The sequence below is a fragment of the Hermetia illucens genome, chromosome 7, assembly GCF_905115235.1.
Source record: "Hermetia illucens chromosome 7, iHerIll2.2.curated.20191125, whole genome shotgun sequence".
Classification (NCBI taxonomy): Eukaryota; Metazoa; Arthropoda; class Insecta; order Diptera; family Stratiomyidae; genus Hermetia; species Hermetia illucens.
Genome location: NC_051855.1, coordinates 11,291,548 through 11,311,305, shown reverse-complemented (window position 1 = coordinate 11,311,305; position 19,758 = coordinate 11,291,548). Strand labels below are relative to the sequence as shown.

Here is a 19,758-nt window from a genome sequence, read left to right as displayed (position 1 = left end):
ACAAAGAGGTATTATACAAGAGGCAACAACACCCGCGCCATCAGAAAAACCTCTACTTAAAATTAAAGCGGACACGAAGGATAGAGCACCGAGAGAAAAAGTGGGAAGACAAAGGAGGACTAGACTGCCAGCTCCGATTACTAAGCTGATGGAAGGCTAGACATTTGCGGAAATCCGTCGCAAAATCAAGCCCAAAGATACCGGAGCAGAAGTATCTTCCATTCGAAAAACGAAGGATAGTGGAGTCCTAGTCCTCCTAGCCCGAGGACAACAAATAAAGTTACGTTTTGTGAAGCAGTCAAGGGGTTTCTGGGAGAGGAAGTTTTGGTTTCCACCCTGGCACTCTGGTGCTCTCTGGAAATACGAAACCTTGACTGCCTTACAGAAAAGAACGAGGTAGAAGACGCCATCAAACGTGAATGTCCAGAGGTAACCAATGTCCGGATTGGTATCCAAAGGTACCGGAGCAGAACTGTCTTCCATTCGAAAAACGAAGGATGGTCCTAGTCCTCCTAGCCCGAGGACAACAAATACGTTTTGTGAAGCAGTGAAAGGGTTTCTGGGAGAGGAAGCTTTGGTTTCCACCCTGGCACTCTGGTGCTCTCTGGAAATTCGAAACCTTGACTGCCTTACAGAAAAGAACAAGGTAGAAGACGCCATCAAAAGCGAATGTCCAGAGGTAACCAATGTTCGGATTGGTATCCCCTCTGCGAACTCCCCCGGCCATAGACTCACTGTGGTGGAGAAGTTGTGGCGAGGAAGCTTCTAAGGAGTTGAAAACTCCAAATTCAGTTGGTAGTGTGTAGAATAAGAACCCGAGCCGCCGCAACCAAATGTTACAGATGTTTGAATTATGGACACGTCTGCGACTGCAGCTTGTCGGGGACCTGACAGAAGGGCAACATACCGCAAATGCGGTCAGCCAGGCCATAAAACGAACATCTGTAACGAAAAGGAGAGCTGCGTCCTATGCAGGGACCGTGACGTGTCTGATGAGAACGCATACTCCGGACTCGGGGCGGTGTCCAGTCTTCAGAGTAGAACTTTAAAGAGCTAGGACGCGGTCAACATGATTCGCATCTTACAAATCAATATGCACCGGAGTGCAACCGCTCACGAGTTGCTAGCGCAGTTCGAAGCGGAGACCAAAGCTGATTTAGTGCTCATCAGTGAGAAGTAAAGAAACAGGGACCCAGCTTCATGGCACCCTGACATATCAGGTACTGCTGTCATCTGGGTTCGGGACGACACCGTCCTTAGGGTTTTGCCCAAGGTGAAGGGGACGATTTTGTTTAGGGATAACGTTCTTCAGCGTCTATCTTACGTCGAATGAGACGTTGCCGCATTTTCGACGCAGACTTTATGCTCTGGAGAAAACTAATTTGGGCACAGAGGGGCGGATCTTAGTCAGGGGTGACTTTAGTGCTAGGTCACATGAATGGGGCAGGCCTCACTCAGACTTCAGAGGAAAATGAATTCTCGAAATGGCGACGAAAACAGGACTGATAATTTTAAACACCGGATTCACCCCCACGTTCCGGCGCCCAGGCTGTGAGCGAAGCATTCCAGACATAACCTTCGCGTCGAAGTCACTGATGCCGCTAGTGGATGGGTGGCGAGTTCTGGAAGACTTCTCAGCAAGCGACCATCAATATATTGCCTTCGAAGTGGTTATGAACACAAACTCTCGGTGTGCACCACCCCCGCGGCCTTTCTGTGCATGGAACGTTACGAGGGTGAATACCGGGAGGTTTGCCGAAACTCTCGGAATAGGTGAGGCCAAGCTGGAGGGTACTCTCCTGGGGGTGATGGTACTCCAGCTGACACTGCCGTAAATTCAGTTATGAACCTGATAACAATCGGCTGCGGAGCTTCCATGCCCAGGAGGGCTAGCTCTCTGACGATGAAGAGGTATTTAGTTGGTAGTACGACGACGTACCGTTGTTGAAGTCCAACAATCTGTGTGTAAATGCGTTCACCTACCCCACCCAAAAATAAAAATGTAGGAATTCGTCATGAATAAGCTGAAAGCAAGACCACAAACTCTACTCTTTCGAAAGCAAACAAGTCGGGAAATCGGAAAGTGGACTTTCTCCCTCGACGATCACCTACCTTGCGATGGTGAGGGAGCTCAGTAAGCAAGATCCTGTAGGAAACAAAGAATGACACCTGAAGCTAAGCGGTAGTCAAATTCCCAAGCCAAGGTGTGACTACCGTGCCGAGAGCTGAATGGTCACAGAGGTTAAGATGTGGCCGTGAACGATAAACTCTGGGTACCAGGCGACCCTCTGTTTCAACTAGCCTTGTCTCGGCAAAAAAGGGACTCTACCGAAATCGACTTACTTTTCCCGAGTGAAAGGGCAACCCGAAGCTCATCGATGGAGAACTTGAGTCTAGGCTCAGATTCTCCATTTGCTCACGTGGGAACCAATCTGATTGGAACCCAGGCGAAGCAGGCCCCCTTTGTCAGCACTCCTAGCCCCGGGCTCCAATCGCGCCACCTGCTGGGGCTAAACTCTTGCCCATGGGTAACTATTTGTCCTTGGACAGCAAACAGCTTTCGCCTCCGGGCAAACTGCCGCCTCTGAATAAATTACAACAGCTCCCCCCAATTAAGCACGGAGAGGTTAAAATCTCCGCAGAGGTAGAAAGAGAGCGAAGGGAATTTTTGACGCTAAGGAGTTCCGACAAGCTGTCAAACAAAATTTTTCGTACAGGTGGGAGGGGCTAATACAAGGGACATAGATACAAGATCCTCCGGAAGACACGGAGGACAATACAATCGTATGGTGAGCCAGAGGAGGAAAAGATGATTTCCTCGCGAAGTTGATCTTTAATTGCAATTAGGACTCCACCACCAATCGACTTAAGCGACGCAGCGGAAAATGAAGTACTCTTCGGGGAGCTCGAAGTTCAGTATATTATCATCAAACCCGGTTTCAGCAATACAAGTTACATGATGTTGCTGAGCCAGTGCGGATAGATTGAAGGCCCCCAGCTTGGTTCTTAGACCCCTTACATTTTGATAAAACAGACGGAGATTGAACACAGAGTTAGTTACATTGATCGGCGAGGCAGGCGAAGTACCCTGAAATTTATTCACGGGCTGCTACGCTGGTACGGCTTAATAAGCACACCTTCAGGCCTCGCTTTCTCTCTGCAGATTTCAAAAAGCAATCTGGAATTTCAGTCAGGATTGTTGTTGATGATGATGATGATGATGTTGAATTATACATGTTGCTTCAGAAATATCAATCCGTGGTAACGCCTATGCCGGTCGTTAGAAGTTAAATAGAGCCTTTGACAAAACTAGGTTGATTATAAAATCACACAAGGGACCTTTCGAGGCAGAGGATTGGATACTTTTTTTTAACTTTACTTTGGCAATCCGCTATGGAAGCAAGGATAATACCAAAGGGTACGACTGAGGTTGAGGTAAGAAAGGCTATCATTTCTGGATCTCTTTTAGTACTACTGTAGGTGGGGCTTTTAATGGATTAAACGTGATACACTTCCGGAGTTTCTAGAATAGAAGGTCCAGTCATCAGTAAGGGTGATGCAAGAGGTCCTAATTCAGTGATACATAAAGGTAGCCGTAACTTATAGGCAAGAGGTCAAGCAGTGCACTGCAGGATAGACTGACGCGGAACATAACTCCCTGAGGCCAACCTATCTCGCTCTGAGGATGAGCTCTCTCCCCTCTGGGGCGGTGCGTGGCTTTTGAAGGGCCAAGCCTCTCGTCTACCAAGACCGTTAGTGAGTGGTGATAGCCACACCCTGTACGAGGTGACCTTACTATTAACAAAACGCTACGGATCTAGACTGGGGAGTCGAAAAACACCTCCCCCAATCCAGAGTGTTATGCGAACCGTGCCCATAGGATAGTTTGCAGTCGGGGGTAACTGACTGTATTGGAACGGAGCCTTACAGATACCTGGTCGCCTCAGCAAGTAAGTTAGACCTTACCGTGCTACGGGGGGAGGGGGGCGGTCTATGGCAATACCAATGATGCTGATGATTTTTTTTTTGAGGTAGCTCGTCTGGTTAATGAGAAAGTTTCCTTTTTGAAATCCTAAACGCAGAATACCATATTTGGGCTCATTACTCACCTCATTTGAGAATTTGACATTTGACTTAAAAATACGCAACAATCGAATATTTCTAATCTATTTAAGCACAAATACAGATAAAAGTTGACATCTTTCTCTAGATTTAAGTATTGAGAAAGCCAAGGTCATTTACAACCCAAATTTCTAGGTCTATTTTATATTTTAGATTGCACAGAGAAGGAGATGTATGAAACGTAGGTCCTTTTTCCTAACTTTAATTTTATTGCGTCTAAAAGCCTTTCGATTTTGTCATACCCTTCTAGGACAGTCTATTAGGAAGCACACTATGCTCTATACAAACTAGGATGTGCAGGAAGACAACAGAACTAAGTGTGTACAGCCTTTGAGAGAAGGGAGGGAAAAAACTTAAGCCTAAGAGATACTTACCGAGTGCACCATCGAAGTTGGGAATACATTCGAAGCATGTGTAGTAGTTGTGGTTGTAGCTACTGCTGAAGAAACTGTTGACTCATCTATTGCCGAAAGCTCACCACCCTCAGTCTCAAAATCTAAATTACAGAATTTAAGCGGGATCATTGGTAAACAATAAGGACGGAGACAAGGTATGGGGGTTTTTTTTTGTCGAAACAGATGAGGAAGATTGAATGAATTTAAAAAAAAAATGGAAGAAGTGGCAAAATATCAGACGTAAGTAAACTGGAAAAAAGCACAAACATACTGGATTGCTGTGACCGGAAACCTTGCGCTGGCATGTCAATCGAGACTGCACCCTTAATTGTATGGATCTGTTGCTGGACAGGTAAGATACTAGCATTGATGGCACCAACCCCGACAGCAGCTGGAACATCTTGAGGTGGAGTAGCAAGGATCGGTTTTTGCTGATCGACTGTGGTCTCACCAACAGAACCGCCAATAGGAAGGGCCATTGTTGTATTCACCGAAGGCTGTTGGTGAGATGCATAGGTAGTAGGTGTTTCACCAGTTGAGACACTTGTTAATGAAGAGGTCTTGGCTAGCTCATTAACAACGCTCACTTGGAAACGCGAGATTTTCCGTTGCTTCTGAACACCACCAACAGCAGAAGCAACGACCCCTGCAGAAATGTTGGTATTATCTGAGCAATCTCCAACTGGCACGCTAGTTGTAGCCGACGGAGTGGTAATTGTTGTAGTAGTGGCCGAAACAGAATGCGAAAGCGTTGGCTGGGGTTGAGTCAAACCAGCAGCAACAGTGGCATTACCAGTGCTATCCAAAGCATTGGTGGCACAATTTGGCATCGTTTCAGCAATCATACTTTGTTGATTCACCACTATTGGTACCGTAGTTGTTTGCTGTTGATTCTGCTGGTTTTGCTGCTGTTGTTCTGTCACAAGGACATTAACACGCTGGTTCAATTTCGCTAATTCCACCTGTAGATCAGCCAGTTGAGTAATTTTAGTTGAAACTTTGGTCGCCATTGATATTGACTGTTGTTGCTCAACCGAAGCGATAGTAGAAGGCGGCTGTTGATGCACAAACACTGGTTCAGGTAGATCAACACGTATCGGAGATTGGACAATTGACGAAGGGGGTGGTTGTTGCTGCGACGATGAAGGATAAGCGGTGATTGGTGAAGCAGGACCCTGAAGAAACAAACGGAAACAATTCGGAATTGATTTTTTTTTTTATTCACCTGAAATCTTTTAGTCGAGTTAGATTGTTAGGAACAAGCTGGTATTGTCTCGGCACTAACTCGAGAAACTTCTATGTCTGTGGTATCCCCAAAAAAAGCTGTTTTTGGGTATAACGACGACTCGATAGTGGATAGGCTTCAAAGAGGATAAAATATGGGATTTAAACGAACGAAGCAAACGAAGAAGAAAAACCTACGAAATCTAGAGAGGACCAAAAATAAGCAACTTCTACAATTACCTAGAATAACCTTTCTGAAAAGGACTTTAAACCAAACAAGAAATTCCTAAAATGTTCAGATAAAAGATAGAAAGTAAGGCTGGAAAAAATAAGATGGAATAAGAGGATAAGTCATCCTATTTAGTCAGGGAATCGACCCTTTCTATAATAGTGAAGATACAGTGACTTCAAGGATTGAAAAAAAACTAGAGGAAACACTATAGAACAAACGGTTTCGTCCAGGGCAGAGGCAACTCGTCAGACGCTGCCTCACCTCTGCCGTGGAAGCAGCGTGACCGTGAGTGGCATCAGATGTAAAACGCTCCTTTATATATTTGGAAAAACACGCCATTGGATGTAATTCGCACCCTTGGCGTGTTTTTCCAAATATCTAAAGGAGCGTTTTCCATCTGATGCCACTCACGGTCACGCTGCTCCCAGCACAGAGGTGAGACAGCGTCTGACGAGTTGCCTCTGCGCTGGACGAAACCGTTTGTCCTATAATTTTTTAATGCTTGGATGCCACGCCCCAAACGAGGGATCCGCGAGACCAAAGAGACGTGGGAGTAAGTTGCTCTCCATTTGGTCCGGCCCAACAACAAGTGGTTGTGGACTTAGGATCCCTCACTTATCCTAAACAATTAGAGGAAGCACTTCCGATTTAAGACTAAAATATTTTCGGACGTTTTTCAGAAACCAACTTTTCTCGTCTTCAGTGTGCCTTTTTCTAGAAAGGAGGGACTAGTTCGTTATCTAAGTCACATCGGTATAAAGGTATTCTAAACAAATCCATACAAGACAACGCTATCAGCCAATGGAGAACTGCGTTATGATATTGCTTCACGCATTAACGCAACCTGGATGAAGTGGCGTTCCACAACTGGTGTTCTTTGTGATCGACGTATCAACGAACATCTCAAATCGAAAACTTACCGCAATGTTGTCCGTCCTGTCTCTCCCTATGGCTCTGAGTGTTGGCCAACTATAAAAGACAATGAACCACGTCTTGCGGTAATGGAAACGAAAATGTTACGTTGGACTTGTGGCGTGACACGTTTTGATCACATCCGAAATGAGAATATCCGCGATCGTTATGGGATTGCACCGATCGTGGAAAAGTTGCGAGAGAGGCATCTTCGATGGTATGGTCATGCAATTCGTGCCAATGAGAAATCACTTGCCAAGATTGGTCTGAACATCGAAGTCGACGGTAAACGACCAAAAGGCAGGCCTAAAAAACGGTGGCTTGATACGCTGGATGGGGATTTAAAAGCCTCGAGATTGCACCCAGATCAGGCATTCGATAGAGCCAAATGGCGAAACCGATCACGACGAGCCCACCCCGCTTGTGAACGGAACAAAGGCTGAAGAAAAAGAAGAAGAAGAAGAAGAAGAAATACATACAAGACACACTGAAGTGTGGAGAAATTGTTTTCTGGAGTATGTCGAAAATATTTTAGCTAAAAATGGACAAAACTTCTGGTATTTTTTCATCCCTTAACCACTGACTAGAAATCGCTGCATACGTAGGACAACAACCTATATTGGATCAGGGTCTTGAAGTGTGTCAGAGGACTTCACTCAAGACCGTAGCGGCACACTAGGAGGCAATGTGGTCAACATTGTGCACGCCCAAAATTATTACCCTAATTTGGCTCAGATACTCATTCACCAGCTGAGTCGACTGGTATCCGACATCCAGTCACGATAACAAACCCCTCTGACACCAGTGAGATTTGAACCGTGACCTTCCGCTACGACAGCCCAGTGCTCTAACCACTTGAGCCATTTGGAAACTATAAAATCAAATGGTGGACGAAAATAAGGAAAAACATCCAAAAAATCCCACTTACCTGTTCGCTTCCAGCAGTTCCCGGAACGATATTTGATTGCTGTTGTTGTTGTTGATTCGACGAAGTTAACAGTGCCAATTTCAGCTGTAAATCCGCTAAGGATTTGTTAGTGCTGGAAAAACAAAAAAAAAAAACAAAAACTGATAATTCTTTTTACCAAACAAATGAAAGACCAGCGAACTTACTCTTGTTTATCAACGCTAGTTTGTTGGGATAGACGCTTCGTTATATCAGCAGCTGTAGTGGTAGCATTGACAATAGCTTCACCAACACTAACACTAGGGGTTTGAGCCAAATTAATTGGTACACCCCCACTACCCAAAGATGTTGAAGTCATAACTGATCCACCTGCAACATTTGGTTGTTGTTGGTGATCAAAAACTGCTTGTTGTTCTTCAGTAATACTGATTGCCGAAGTACCAGCTAAGTTATTCAAATGGGCCAATGTGGCTTCACCAATGCCATTATCAAGTGAGGTACGGCGTGAACCGTATAGTGACGATGATCCACCAGCTCCACTGGTTTCAGCCGATGTTTGCTGTTGCTGAGATTGTTGGATCAATTGTTGAACAATTTGATTTTGTATTTGTTGATGAAGCTGTTGGTTGATTTGCTGAGGAAGCTGCTGTTGATCGTCTAAACTGGTTGGTAGGATTGTAACATCAGTGAGTGGAACTGGAGCAGATGATCCAGTTTTTTGTGTTGATGCAAGGGATGTAGCTTGATCATGGGATTGAGAAGTTGGTAGCTGTGGTTGCTGTTGAACGCTACCAACTTGTGGAACTATTGTTGAAGTCTGGGTCTTGATAGTAGTTGGTACATGAGCATGGGTTATATTTTCTAATCCGATTTTAAGTTGTTCTAGGGTGTTTATATGCTCTGGTCCAACAGGTTTCGCGGTATGTCCTTGTTCACCAACGACACTTTGAGCCGGTATTGACGGAACATTTGACAGTTGAGGTGGTATTGCAGCTGAAGGATGTACGGCCGGAGGAGTGGCTACTTGTGGACCAGCAGTCATTGGCATTGGACCACTAGCCGGCAGCATTGTGGGTAGTTGCTGTTGTTGAGACATCATTGTTGCTTCTGTAAGCCCTGATTGAACGTGAAATGCTTGTTGTTGAAGCTGACTAGTGTGTGGCATAGAATCACATGAATCTATTGCTGGAGTAACCGATGGAAGTAGGGAAGCTGGCTCATCAATTGGTATTATCAGATTGGGTTGTGAAGTGGGTGGTATAGGTTGATTTGGATCAAACAACTTCGGAGTTTCTTGTTGTGGCTGTTGTTGAATTGGTTGAGGTTGCTGAACAACCTTATCCTGACCTGGCTGTTCCAAGCCAGCCATAACTGGGCTTACCAGAAAACGTGAAATTTTACGTACAGCTTTTGGTTTCACTGCATTTCCAGTAGCCGTAGTAGTATCATTTGATTCTGTACTAGCGGCTGTAGTTTCTCCAGCTTGACCTTTTGGAGTGGGTTCACTGCCAGGTTTTGCATTGACGTCATCAGGTGCGGTTGATGGCATTGTTATTACAACCGAATCAGTCATTTGCTGAGCTTGCTGTTGCTGTGATTGTTGTTGCGGAACAGCACGCAAGACGCTAGGATCTGATGCAAGTATGGCCGACTTGACTGTTTGATCAGAGCCCACCAATTTTTTTGACATTTCACCAATGGTTGATGGTGAAGACGATGTTGTATTTTCAGGGGTATAATCTGAGGATAGCGATGTATATTCTGAAGCAGTGCTTGTTTTACGAGATACTGAACCAGAATCCATACATATCTCGCTCCCACTACCACGATCACCAACACTTGATGTCAATAGTGGTGGATTGATTGTTGTTGGTGGTGGTGTAGCCGTGCGATGTGTTATAGAATCCGCAACAATACCTGATTCTCCCATTTGTAGATGATCAATTGAATAGATATCTTCATAATTGATTTTTGTATGATCATCAATGCTTCCGGTCTTCGATGGGGTCGTCGTTGAGGTTGTCGTTGATGATGAAGATGATGATGAAGTTGTTGAATTTCCCAGTTGATCTTTAATGAACTGCTTTGATAGAGCAACGCCTGATGGTAAAGCTAGTGGCTCTAAGCAGTAGATAGTTGGATCAAACATTCTTGATATAGATGATGTCTCGTCGCGCTAGGGATTTATATTTAACACTTGTTAATCCGTGATGGTATTTCAAATTCAACGCATAAAGACTGTGAAATTATTTTAAGGATAACACCAACCACATGCATTCACACTTTCAGAATAATGAAATCGAAAGGAGGAATGGAAATGGTATTGAGTTCGAGGAATATGTACATTTGAAAAGGAGCAATTGGAGGAACTTCTACCTAATATGATCGTTCTTAAAGAGGTGATTTGAGATTTGAAACCACCAAATCAAGCAAGTCCTTTTTTGTTAGAGGAAAATGATTTTTTTAAAATGAATTGCGGAAAGGATTGAAGGCTGATGAGGTTTGCTAGATTAGAATAGAGTTTATAAGCTCTTAAACCATGCGCACATTTATATTAGAGGCAATCATAATGAGCTAGTGATTACTGTACGATTAAAATGAATGAAACAAATGAAAAGCGATGGAAAATGTCACGTGTTTCACTTCTGGATTTTCCAAGAATGAAACTAGAAAACGAGGCTGAATGTAATTAAAATAAAATTTGAAATATACTAATTTTCGGAAAGTAATTTCGTTTTGTTTTTCTTTTTTTTATATTATTTTTTTATTTTTTTTAATTTTTTTAATTTTTTATATTATTTTTTTACACGGTCAGTTTGACACCGTCATTGAAATAGCAAAGAGCTTACTCTTTCATTATCGAAAAGATAAAAGTGCCAACTTTTTTAGTTTGAAGACCAAGACCAGTTTTTTTTCGTATCTGGTATTACAGTATTTTCAAGATGCAATACGTTTAATGGGGTCGTCAAAAAGACCTCAATCAATTTTTGACAGCGCGGTCCAAATATTTTATGATTGTGGGATACCACTGCCAGGAAGGTGGCCTAAAATATTCGACTAAAATGGCAAAATCTAGCACGAATCCGGAGAATATATAATTCAATATGATATTGGATATAAGAAAATTATCTTTTATTTTATTTATTATTAAAAAAAATAATCGAAATTACCTTCTGAAAACCCAAGTTTTTAGTTAAATATTTTTTTTTATTTTATTAATATTTAAAATTCATCTGAAATTGAATGAATAAGGCTAGAAAATTAAAGAAAATAAAAGCATAAAACCAGTGAAAGTACAAAAATGCCAACCATTAGTTTGAAAATTAGAAAGAATTCTAGAAAAAATTCACTTAACTTCATAGAAAAGGATGAATTTTTGGTTATTATTTTTTTTCAATAAATTATTATTCTCTCATATAAACTTACAGATCGATGTCTTTGATGAATTTTAAACACGGAAGAACGTTGACGTGTTAAAGACGCATGCCGAACCTATATATATATTTTATATATAAAATACTTTGGTGCATAGTGTAGGGACTTTTTATCAATTTTTTCAATATAAATTGTTCCATTACAAAGATAGAAACAAACCAAAAATAAACAAGAGAAGAACACAAAATATAAAACTGTGGAAAAAAAAACAGAGAGACCGAACGGTAGGGTAGTTTTGAACGCTCCCCGCCTTTCGCCCGAAGATTTCAGCGCCTTTTTTCCTTGATATGTCGAAGAACCAACGGTTGATATGAAGTAGGCTAAACAGGGAGAGCCCAAGGATAAACTAAAGCGAATATAACTTCTCTGAGCTGTAACCTCTCCTTTACAAGAACAGGATAATATCATCTGTCTGTTTGAAGAGCAACAATGAGGGGAGGAGGGGGCAGGTTGTACTTACATCACTTCCCATATCGTAAAAAAATGGAAGACAGTACCGGTCTACCAAATACGGCCATGTCAAAAGCGAATGGAGAAAACTGCACAATAACGAAAGGGGGCATGCTAGAAAGTTGAAGTTAAACGGACAGTGGGGACCATCAAACGACTGAAATCACCCGAAGCGAATGGCATTTCCCAGCGTTAAACCCAGAAATCTTAGGTTGTTGCAAATGAAATGTCGGATTTTTCAATGAAGTGAAGTTAGTTATGATTTTAATGTTTAAAACTGCCGCAAGGTGACTCTGGTGGTATGGGATAATTGAGTATAAATAGTCGTTCGTTCGATCAAGGAGTCATTTCAGTTTCAATCGTCATTGAAGTTCCAAGTAAAACTCAAAGAAAAAAGCATGGAAGGGAGTCAAAAACGTCTACTTTTTCTATATGAATTTAAACTTGGTCACAACGCAGCGGAGGCAACCAGAAACATTTGCAGAGCATTTGGAGCTGACGCAGCAAACGAACGAACGACACAGCGGTGGTTCGAAAAATTCCGATCAGGCGACATGACCCTCCAAAGTGAACCTCGTGGACACCCAGGACCATCGATCGACAACGACGAGTTGCGTTTGATAGTGGAATCTGATCCCCGATCATCGATTCATGACATTGCAGAGAAAATAGGCGTACACTATTCGACAGTATCTCGGCACTTACAACAGCTTGGAAAGGTGAAGAAGCTTGATAAGTGGGTTCCGCATGAACTCAACGAGCAAGACATGGCGCTGCAAATGGAAATATCCAGTTCTCTACTCAACCGCAACAGGAACAATCCCTTTTTGCGCAGAATAGTGACATGCGATGAAAAGTGGATATTGTACGACAACCGTCGCAGATCAGCGCAATGGCTAGATGCCGATCAGCCTCCACAACACATGCCAAAACCGAGCCTTCACCCGAAGAAGGCAATGGTAACTGTTTGGTGGTCTGCATCTGGAATTATTCATTATTCGTTTTTGGAGCGTGGTGAAACAATTAATGCAGAGAAATATTGTGCCCAACTTGATGAAATGCACGAGAAATTACGTGTTCAGCGGCCTAGATTGGTCAACAGAGATGGAGTGATACTGCTCCATGATAACGCCCGACCTCATGTTTCCAGAATGACGGTCCAAAAATTAAATGAATTACGATATGAGACTCTTCCTCATCCACCATATTCACCCGACCTCTCGCCAACCGACTACCATTTTTTTTAAGCATTTGGATCACTTTTTGGCGGGGAAACAATTCAGCAATGAAGTAGCTGTCAAAAGTGCCTTTGAAGAATTTCTTAGCTCTAGAAACCCAGACTTTTACGAAACTGGAATAAATGCCCTTGTATCTCGTTGGGAGAAGTGCATTGAAGCTGCTGGTCCTTATTTTGACTAATAAAATTAATTTTCATAAAAGTTATAGTTTTTTGAAATTTTACTCAAATATCCGACATTTCATTTGCAACAACCTAATACTTCCCGAGTCCTGTCCTAAAGGTAGTAAGGGGCAGTGTAGCCCTCAGCTACACACCGAAACATTGGATCGAAAAAGCCGGAAAACTAACGAAATTAGGTAGGTATCACTGGCCGCTTTGATGAGCCCAATTAGCGCTGTAATGCACGGCTTTGATGCCACCAATAACTAGGCTACGGAGGGAAGGGGGCAAGGGAAGCGCAATCCAGCTGGTCCAGATCTTCCGAGTCAGCATTTACAAAGTATAAAAGCTCCCCCACTTTACAACCAGAAATCTCTTTGAGGTCCCTAAAGAATTATTTAACTAGTAACCATGCCCTGATCCTAGCTAAAGCTGAGAAACCGCAAAGGAAGCGCCTGCCAGTTTTTTCCCCTCTCCACAACTTCTACAATGCACATTGTAGGCTATACTTTGCCGAGTCTGGCGCATGGTCTTCTATACGCCAGTGACCCATGCAAAATGCCGCAATCATGTACAGTTTTGCCCAAGTCTGGACCGAAAATTCTCTCGATCGAGTCTTGTTAGAGGAGGATCAGATCCTTCTAGTAACTCGACTACGGAGAGGGGAAAAAAGGAAGCGGAATCCAACAAGTCCCAGACCTTCCGAGCCAGCCTTTACGAAGGATAGCAGCTCCCCAGAAATCTCTTTGAGGTCCCCAAAGAATTATTTAACTAGTACCCGCAGCTTGATCCTAGCTGGAGCTGGGTAATCGTAAACAAACCGCCTGAAGAAGGTTTCTTCCTCCTCTCCCCAACTTCGACAATTCACATTGTAGGCTATGCTATCCCGAATCTGGCACATGGCCTTTTATGACGCAATTATGAACACATTTTACCAAAAAACTCTCTCGATCGGGTCTTGTTATAAAAAGTTCACTCGCCACTCACTCCCCATTTGACAGCAGCTGAACAAGTCAAGGAAGGTAGATAGGTGTGTATCAGTGACCGCTCCGAGAAGCCCAATTAGCGCTGTGGTGCGCCGTTTTGAAGTCACAAACTCCTAAGACCGCGACTACTGTTATGAAAACAGAAAGCCAGAGTCCAGCCAGCTCAGATTTTCAGAGCAAGCCCGTAGAATTCCCGAAGAAGAGCAGCAATCTTTCTGAGGTCCACAAAGGATGGTTTCCTCGCAGAGGAAGTGCCTGATAGTCCCTTTCCGCAGCTTCGGTAATATGAAGTGTAAAATAGGCGAAGCCTGGCGACATGGTCCCCTATGGACCAATGTACCGTGCAGACCGCCGTAATCTTGAATTCATTTCCTGGCGTCTGGTGATCGGACTATGTTATAAGCGGGCCAAATCTTCCTCAACTTGGCATAGATGGTAAGCCTTCGCCATCTAAGGCACGCGATTGCTAAGTAGTACGAGTAGTTTCCACCCCTGACAGTCACCAGTGGGACACCAACTGTACCCGCCGAAAGACTACCAAGAGCAAAGCAATGCCTCTAGGTTTCTATGTCCGGGAACCCAGAGGAGGGTGACCTTGAGTGTGCCATCCAGACTATCCAGTACGTTTCTGCTCTGCCCCACTGGCCTGGGGGATGTCGTCGCTGAGTACAAGGCTATGTTATGCTTGGGGCTCGGATCATGTTCCAACCATCGACAGACTTCCAGAATCACCAGTACTTCCGCTCAGAATAAACCCATGAAACCTGGGAGACCATCCGATTCGGATACACTGTGTGTATTCGAGAAGGCCCCTGGACCAACTTCACAGACCATCTTTGATCGATCGGTGAAGAATACTGTGTCATAACCTTGCAACACGCCGCCGTTCTTCCACTCTGCCTTCTCGTGATATTCAGCTTGCGTGTGGCATACTCCATGGGTAATGCCCAGATTTCCCGAGGTACTTCGTCTAGGATGTTACTGTGAGCGTAGGGCTTCGCTGTCCTGCATCCGGACTTACGTAGTCTGACGGCACTGCACGCTACAACGTATTTAATATGGAGGTCTAGGGGAGGGGATGCAGGACTACATTAAGGACATCTGCTGAGCTGGACTGCAGAGCCCGAGTAGCACTTGCACACCTGATTCTTTGAATGCACTGCCCTTTGCATCTCCATGCGTTTTGATCTGGTCCAGAATTCTTCGATTTTTAAACGACAATAAATACGGAAGAACCTTTTTCAGCTTTTCGCTCAAAACGGCTCACCATAGGGTCAAAGCTCTTACTGTACAAGACTATGATCTTGCCAGTCCTTATGTATTCCTCAGAGACTTGGGTTGAGAGAGATTGCGAACTGCGCGTGCGAGAGAAGAATCCTCAGATTTTCAGATGTGCTCTCTGCGGAAAGCCATGGAAAATCTATGAGTGATACCACGATCGTCAGGTTGTAGATAAAATCCGGCTCAATAGGCTTCAGTGGGCGTGTCACTTAATCCGTATGGATAAGGATGATAAACCCGGAAAGTCTATAAGAGTAATATCTATGGTAGAAAAAGAAGACGAAGCAGAACCTGCCTGAGATGGAGCGATGACATAGGTCAGGACACCAGACAACTTTTAGGAATATTGAATTGGTAGACCTCGGCGCAAAAACAGGATGTCTGGAGTTCCTTACTAAGGCAGGCCTGGACCGAATACCGGTTGTTACGCCATTGATGATGATGAACAAATATGAAACTGAAACAAGGAGGCCAAGCAGAGTTAGGAGCGAATTATGGGGTAAGGCCAAACATCAATAAGCCGTAAAAGTTCGCTTCTGGACAACGTGCAAATTTTGAAGACTAACGGAATAAGAAAAGGGCGCGCGAGTTATGGGATGAATTAACAATATATTCGGCTCCAAAACTGAATACTCTAGGGAAGCCAGAGAAAGGAACAGAGGGAAAGTTAAGAGGCAGATAAGGACAAGAAACTGCTCTCCGGGACAAAAAAAAAACGCTAAGCCCGGAGAGGCGTCAAACTTCTTCTTCTTTTTCTTCAGCATTTGCCCCGGTATTATATGTCCTTAGTTCGTATGTGATCAAAACATGTCACGCCACTAGTTCAATGTAACATCTTCGCCTCCATTACCGCAAGTCGCCGTTCATTGTCTTTTATAGACGGCCAACACTCAGAACCATAGAGAACGACAGGACGGACGACATTGCGATAAATTTTAGATTTAAGACGTTCGTTGATACGTCGATCACAAAGAACACCTGTTGTGGAACGCCACAAGTTCTTGATGCGAATACCCTTGCAAGAGGACGTGAAAGACGGGGAAACCATTTACTGGACTAAACTGAGTGGTTATCTGCCAAGCTTCCTATAATCTGGAATCGTTCAAGGCCGAAACCATCCCCGAGAACACAACCCCAAGAAAGACTTACTAGATCCAACCAAGGAATCATCTCTCTTCATTTTTCTGATAATTCGAAAAAATTAAAAGGGATCAGCGTCCAAGAGATTACGCCCCAAGAAGAGGCCATAAAATTTAAGAGGCTGAGAGGAATTGGGGGTAAACCAAAACGAAGATCTGAGAATATTGTCCAAGGACGAACTTAAAATGAAAAATTAAAAAACTCTTACCTTCTCAAATGTCCTTCGTGTTACCGTTGGTACTGGTATCTGGTTAGGATTCAATTTCACTTGCCTTACAATGTCCTTGATCATCTCAACAAATACTGTACTTTGATTTTCTGACAGTAGATCTTTGGAGACCTGTACAAAGTAGAACAAAAGAAAATGACAGAGTCCTTCAAAGCTCCCACCAACTTACCAAATCCTTTGTTACATCAATCGGATTAACGTCAGTCACATCAAATTTAAATGTGATAGTTTTCGGTTTATTCTCCATTTGGCAATCCACAACGGTACCATTTTGAACATTCAGTACAACAAGCTTGGGAATCCGTTCGTTACCACCCTTATTGGAACGACGGGATTTCATTTGACGGATCTTCTGCTGAGCTTGAGGTTGTTGTGGAGGAGCTTGAGACTGTTGAATCTGTGTAACACTACCAGGCATAGTTTGGGAAGACAATGGTTGAGATGATGCCAATGGTACTGATGGAATAGGAGCAGGTCCTGCTGGAGGAGCTGAGGTCGTAGTAATATTTGATGTAGCTTGAATTGGTGTAGGAAGAGATTGGGATGGTGGCACAGATTGCTGTTGTTGAATACTGATCTGATGTTGTTGCTGCGATGGAAGCGATTGTTGATTGGATGTTGGTAAAGCTGCTGGCATGGCCTGTTGTTGGGAATGTGTTGTTGGTTGTTGTTGCTGCGGCTGCGGGGTAGAAGGAACTGTAACGTATTGGGCTTGTTGCGGTTGTTGTTGAATGGGGACCGGTTGTTGTTGCTGAAGATGATGGATTACACCTGGATGCGGTTGCATCACCGGTACAGCAGGTTGTTGCTGATAAACAACCCCTGGCTGTTGTTGCATTTGCATATTCAAACCAACTGAAGTCTGTTGTTGCAGAAATAGTGCCTGCTGTTGTTGTTGTTGGTGTTGTAATGCAGCAGCTGTTTGAAGATGTTGTTTTAAGGCAGCCTGTTGTTGCTGATGCAACTGCTGCTGGGCGACTTGCTGCACCGCTGCATTATGGAGTTGTTGCTGCTGAAGCACTCCTTCTTGCTGAGCAGGGGCACTTACTACTTGGGCTGAAATGAAATTAGGTGCCGCAGCAGCTACTGGCACAGGAGCTGCAGTACCAGCTGAGGGCTGCTGAGTCTGTTGCATATTAATGACAACTTCCTGGGATGGCTGCGACTGCTGGGGCGGTTGTGCTGGTATTTGCATTCCACCTTGCATTGTATGGAACTGAGAATCTTGCGTATAGACGCTAGGAACTTGTTGACATTGATTACTAGCCGCATAATAGCCAGCCGTATTTTGGGACATTTGAGGCTGTTGTTGCAGTGGTTGTGATACCATCTGGGGTTGTTGTATTGTCGGCGCCATAACGGGGACATACTGGGTTGAGGAGGGCGGTTGTTGAATATAAGTTTGTGGTTGTTGTTGCTGCGGCTGTGATGCATAAACCTGCGGCTGTTGTTGAACCAACTGAGAAGGGATGTGTGATGTCGCAGACTGTTGTGGTGTTGGCTGCATTTGTGGCGGCTGATAAAACTGCTGAGGCTGTGAAATGGATGATTGCTGAGGTGCCTGAATCTGTTGAGGTTGTTGGGATCCTTGATTTGGTGAAATCACAAATTGGCCGGGCACGGCTGATGATTGAGGCTGCTGTTGTTGGCCTGGGGCTGCCAGTCCCATCGCTTGCTGTTGTTGCTGTTGGAGCATTTGTGACTCGTTCAGTAGTTGATTTTGTTGCTGTTGGTGATCAAACTCTTTCATAGCCTTCATTGTGAGCTGCTCTAGGCGAGCTTTCTCCTGTTCCAACTGCATTTGAGCCAATCGCTCTTTACGCTCCTTAAGCAAGGAAGTTACTTGAACTTTCAGCAATTTTGCAACAGCTCTCGAGTCCTCCTCGGATGTTATATTAGATTTAAACATATCACTGGCAATATCATCTGAATTGTCCACATTTACATCGAAATCAAATTGAATCGCTTCATTCTCTTTATGCTTGTAGATTCGTTTCTTTGGGTCTAGCAATCTTAAACGGAATTCTATCTTACTTACGTCTGGATTATTGATGAAAGCATCTTTAGATATGGGCTCCAATCTTATGCCGATATCTTCGCCGAAAAATTCGGAATTCAGAAGATCCTTACAGCTCGGACGATCAGCCTTGTTCAATTGTATACAACGCTCGATAATTTCACGCACTTCAGGATTTTCAACTTTATCAAAACTTTGCGGTTTAATACCAGAAACAACCTTTTTATAAATTTGAGCCGGTCCAGAACATTCATTATATGGATATTCGCTGGTTGCCATCTCTAACATGCACATACCAAATGCATAGACATCAACAGCTTCATCATAATGTTCCTCATACATTTCAGGTGCCATAAATTCCGGCGTACCAATTACAGATTTGGCAAAACTTCTATTTTTCAATGTAGCTAAACCCAAATCACCTATTTTAACGCTACCCGTTGTACCAGTTATAAATATATTATCACACTTTAGATCACGATGAATAATGGGCGGAGAGCGAGAATGCAAGAAATGCAAACCCTTCAAGATTTGTCGACACCATGACTTCAATACTTTTGGATTGATTTTTTTGAAACGTCGCAAATAGCTAAAGATGAAAAATGATTTTACTAAAGAGGTCCCTAAACTCAAGGGTAAAAGGCTGGGCAGTCTGATTTTGGACGGGAAAAGTCTGAATTTGAAATGGAAAATTTTGAAATTGACTTGAAAAAGTCTGAATTTGAAATGGAAAATTGTGAAATTGACTTGAAAAAGTCCGAATTTGAAATGGAAAATTTTGAAGTTGACTTGGAAAAGTCTGAATTTGAAATGGAAAATTCTGAAATTGACTTGTCAAAGTCTGGATTTGAAATGGAAAATTTTGAAATTGACTTGAAAAAGTCTGAATTTGAAATGGAAAATTTTGAAATTGACTTGGAAAAGTCTGAATTTGAAATGGAAAATTTTGAAATTGACTTGGAAAAGTCTGAATTTGAAATGGAAAATTTTGAAATTGACTTGAAAAAGTCTGAATTTGAAATGGAAAAT

At 43.3% G+C, this 19,758-nt stretch overlaps 1 protein-coding gene across 6 annotated transcripts in view; it reads right to left on the bottom strand.

Moving 5' to 3' along the window:
- LOC119660786 (serine/threonine-protein kinase WNK1-like) overlaps positions 1–19,758 on the bottom strand; it is a 103,455-nt gene that overhangs the window by 14,423 nt on the left and 69,274 nt on the right. For all 6 annotated transcript variants that reach the window (XM_038069583.1, XM_038069582.1, XM_038069585.1 and 3 more), the window contains 7 exons: positions 16,882–19,318; positions 16,692–16,823; positions 11,219–11,284; positions 7,999–9,968; positions 7,814–7,925; positions 4,789–5,692; positions 4,497–4,618 (listed from right to left, as the gene is read on the bottom strand). In XM_038069583.1, coding sequence (XP_037925511.1) covers positions 4,497–4,618; positions 4,789–5,692; positions 7,814–7,925; positions 7,999–9,968; positions 11,219–11,284; positions 16,692–16,823; positions 16,882–19,318 — 5,743 coding nt within the window. The remainder of the gene's footprint in view (positions 1–4,496; positions 4,619–4,788; positions 5,693–7,813; positions 7,926–7,998; positions 9,969–11,218; positions 11,285–16,691; positions 16,824–16,881; positions 19,319–19,758) is intronic.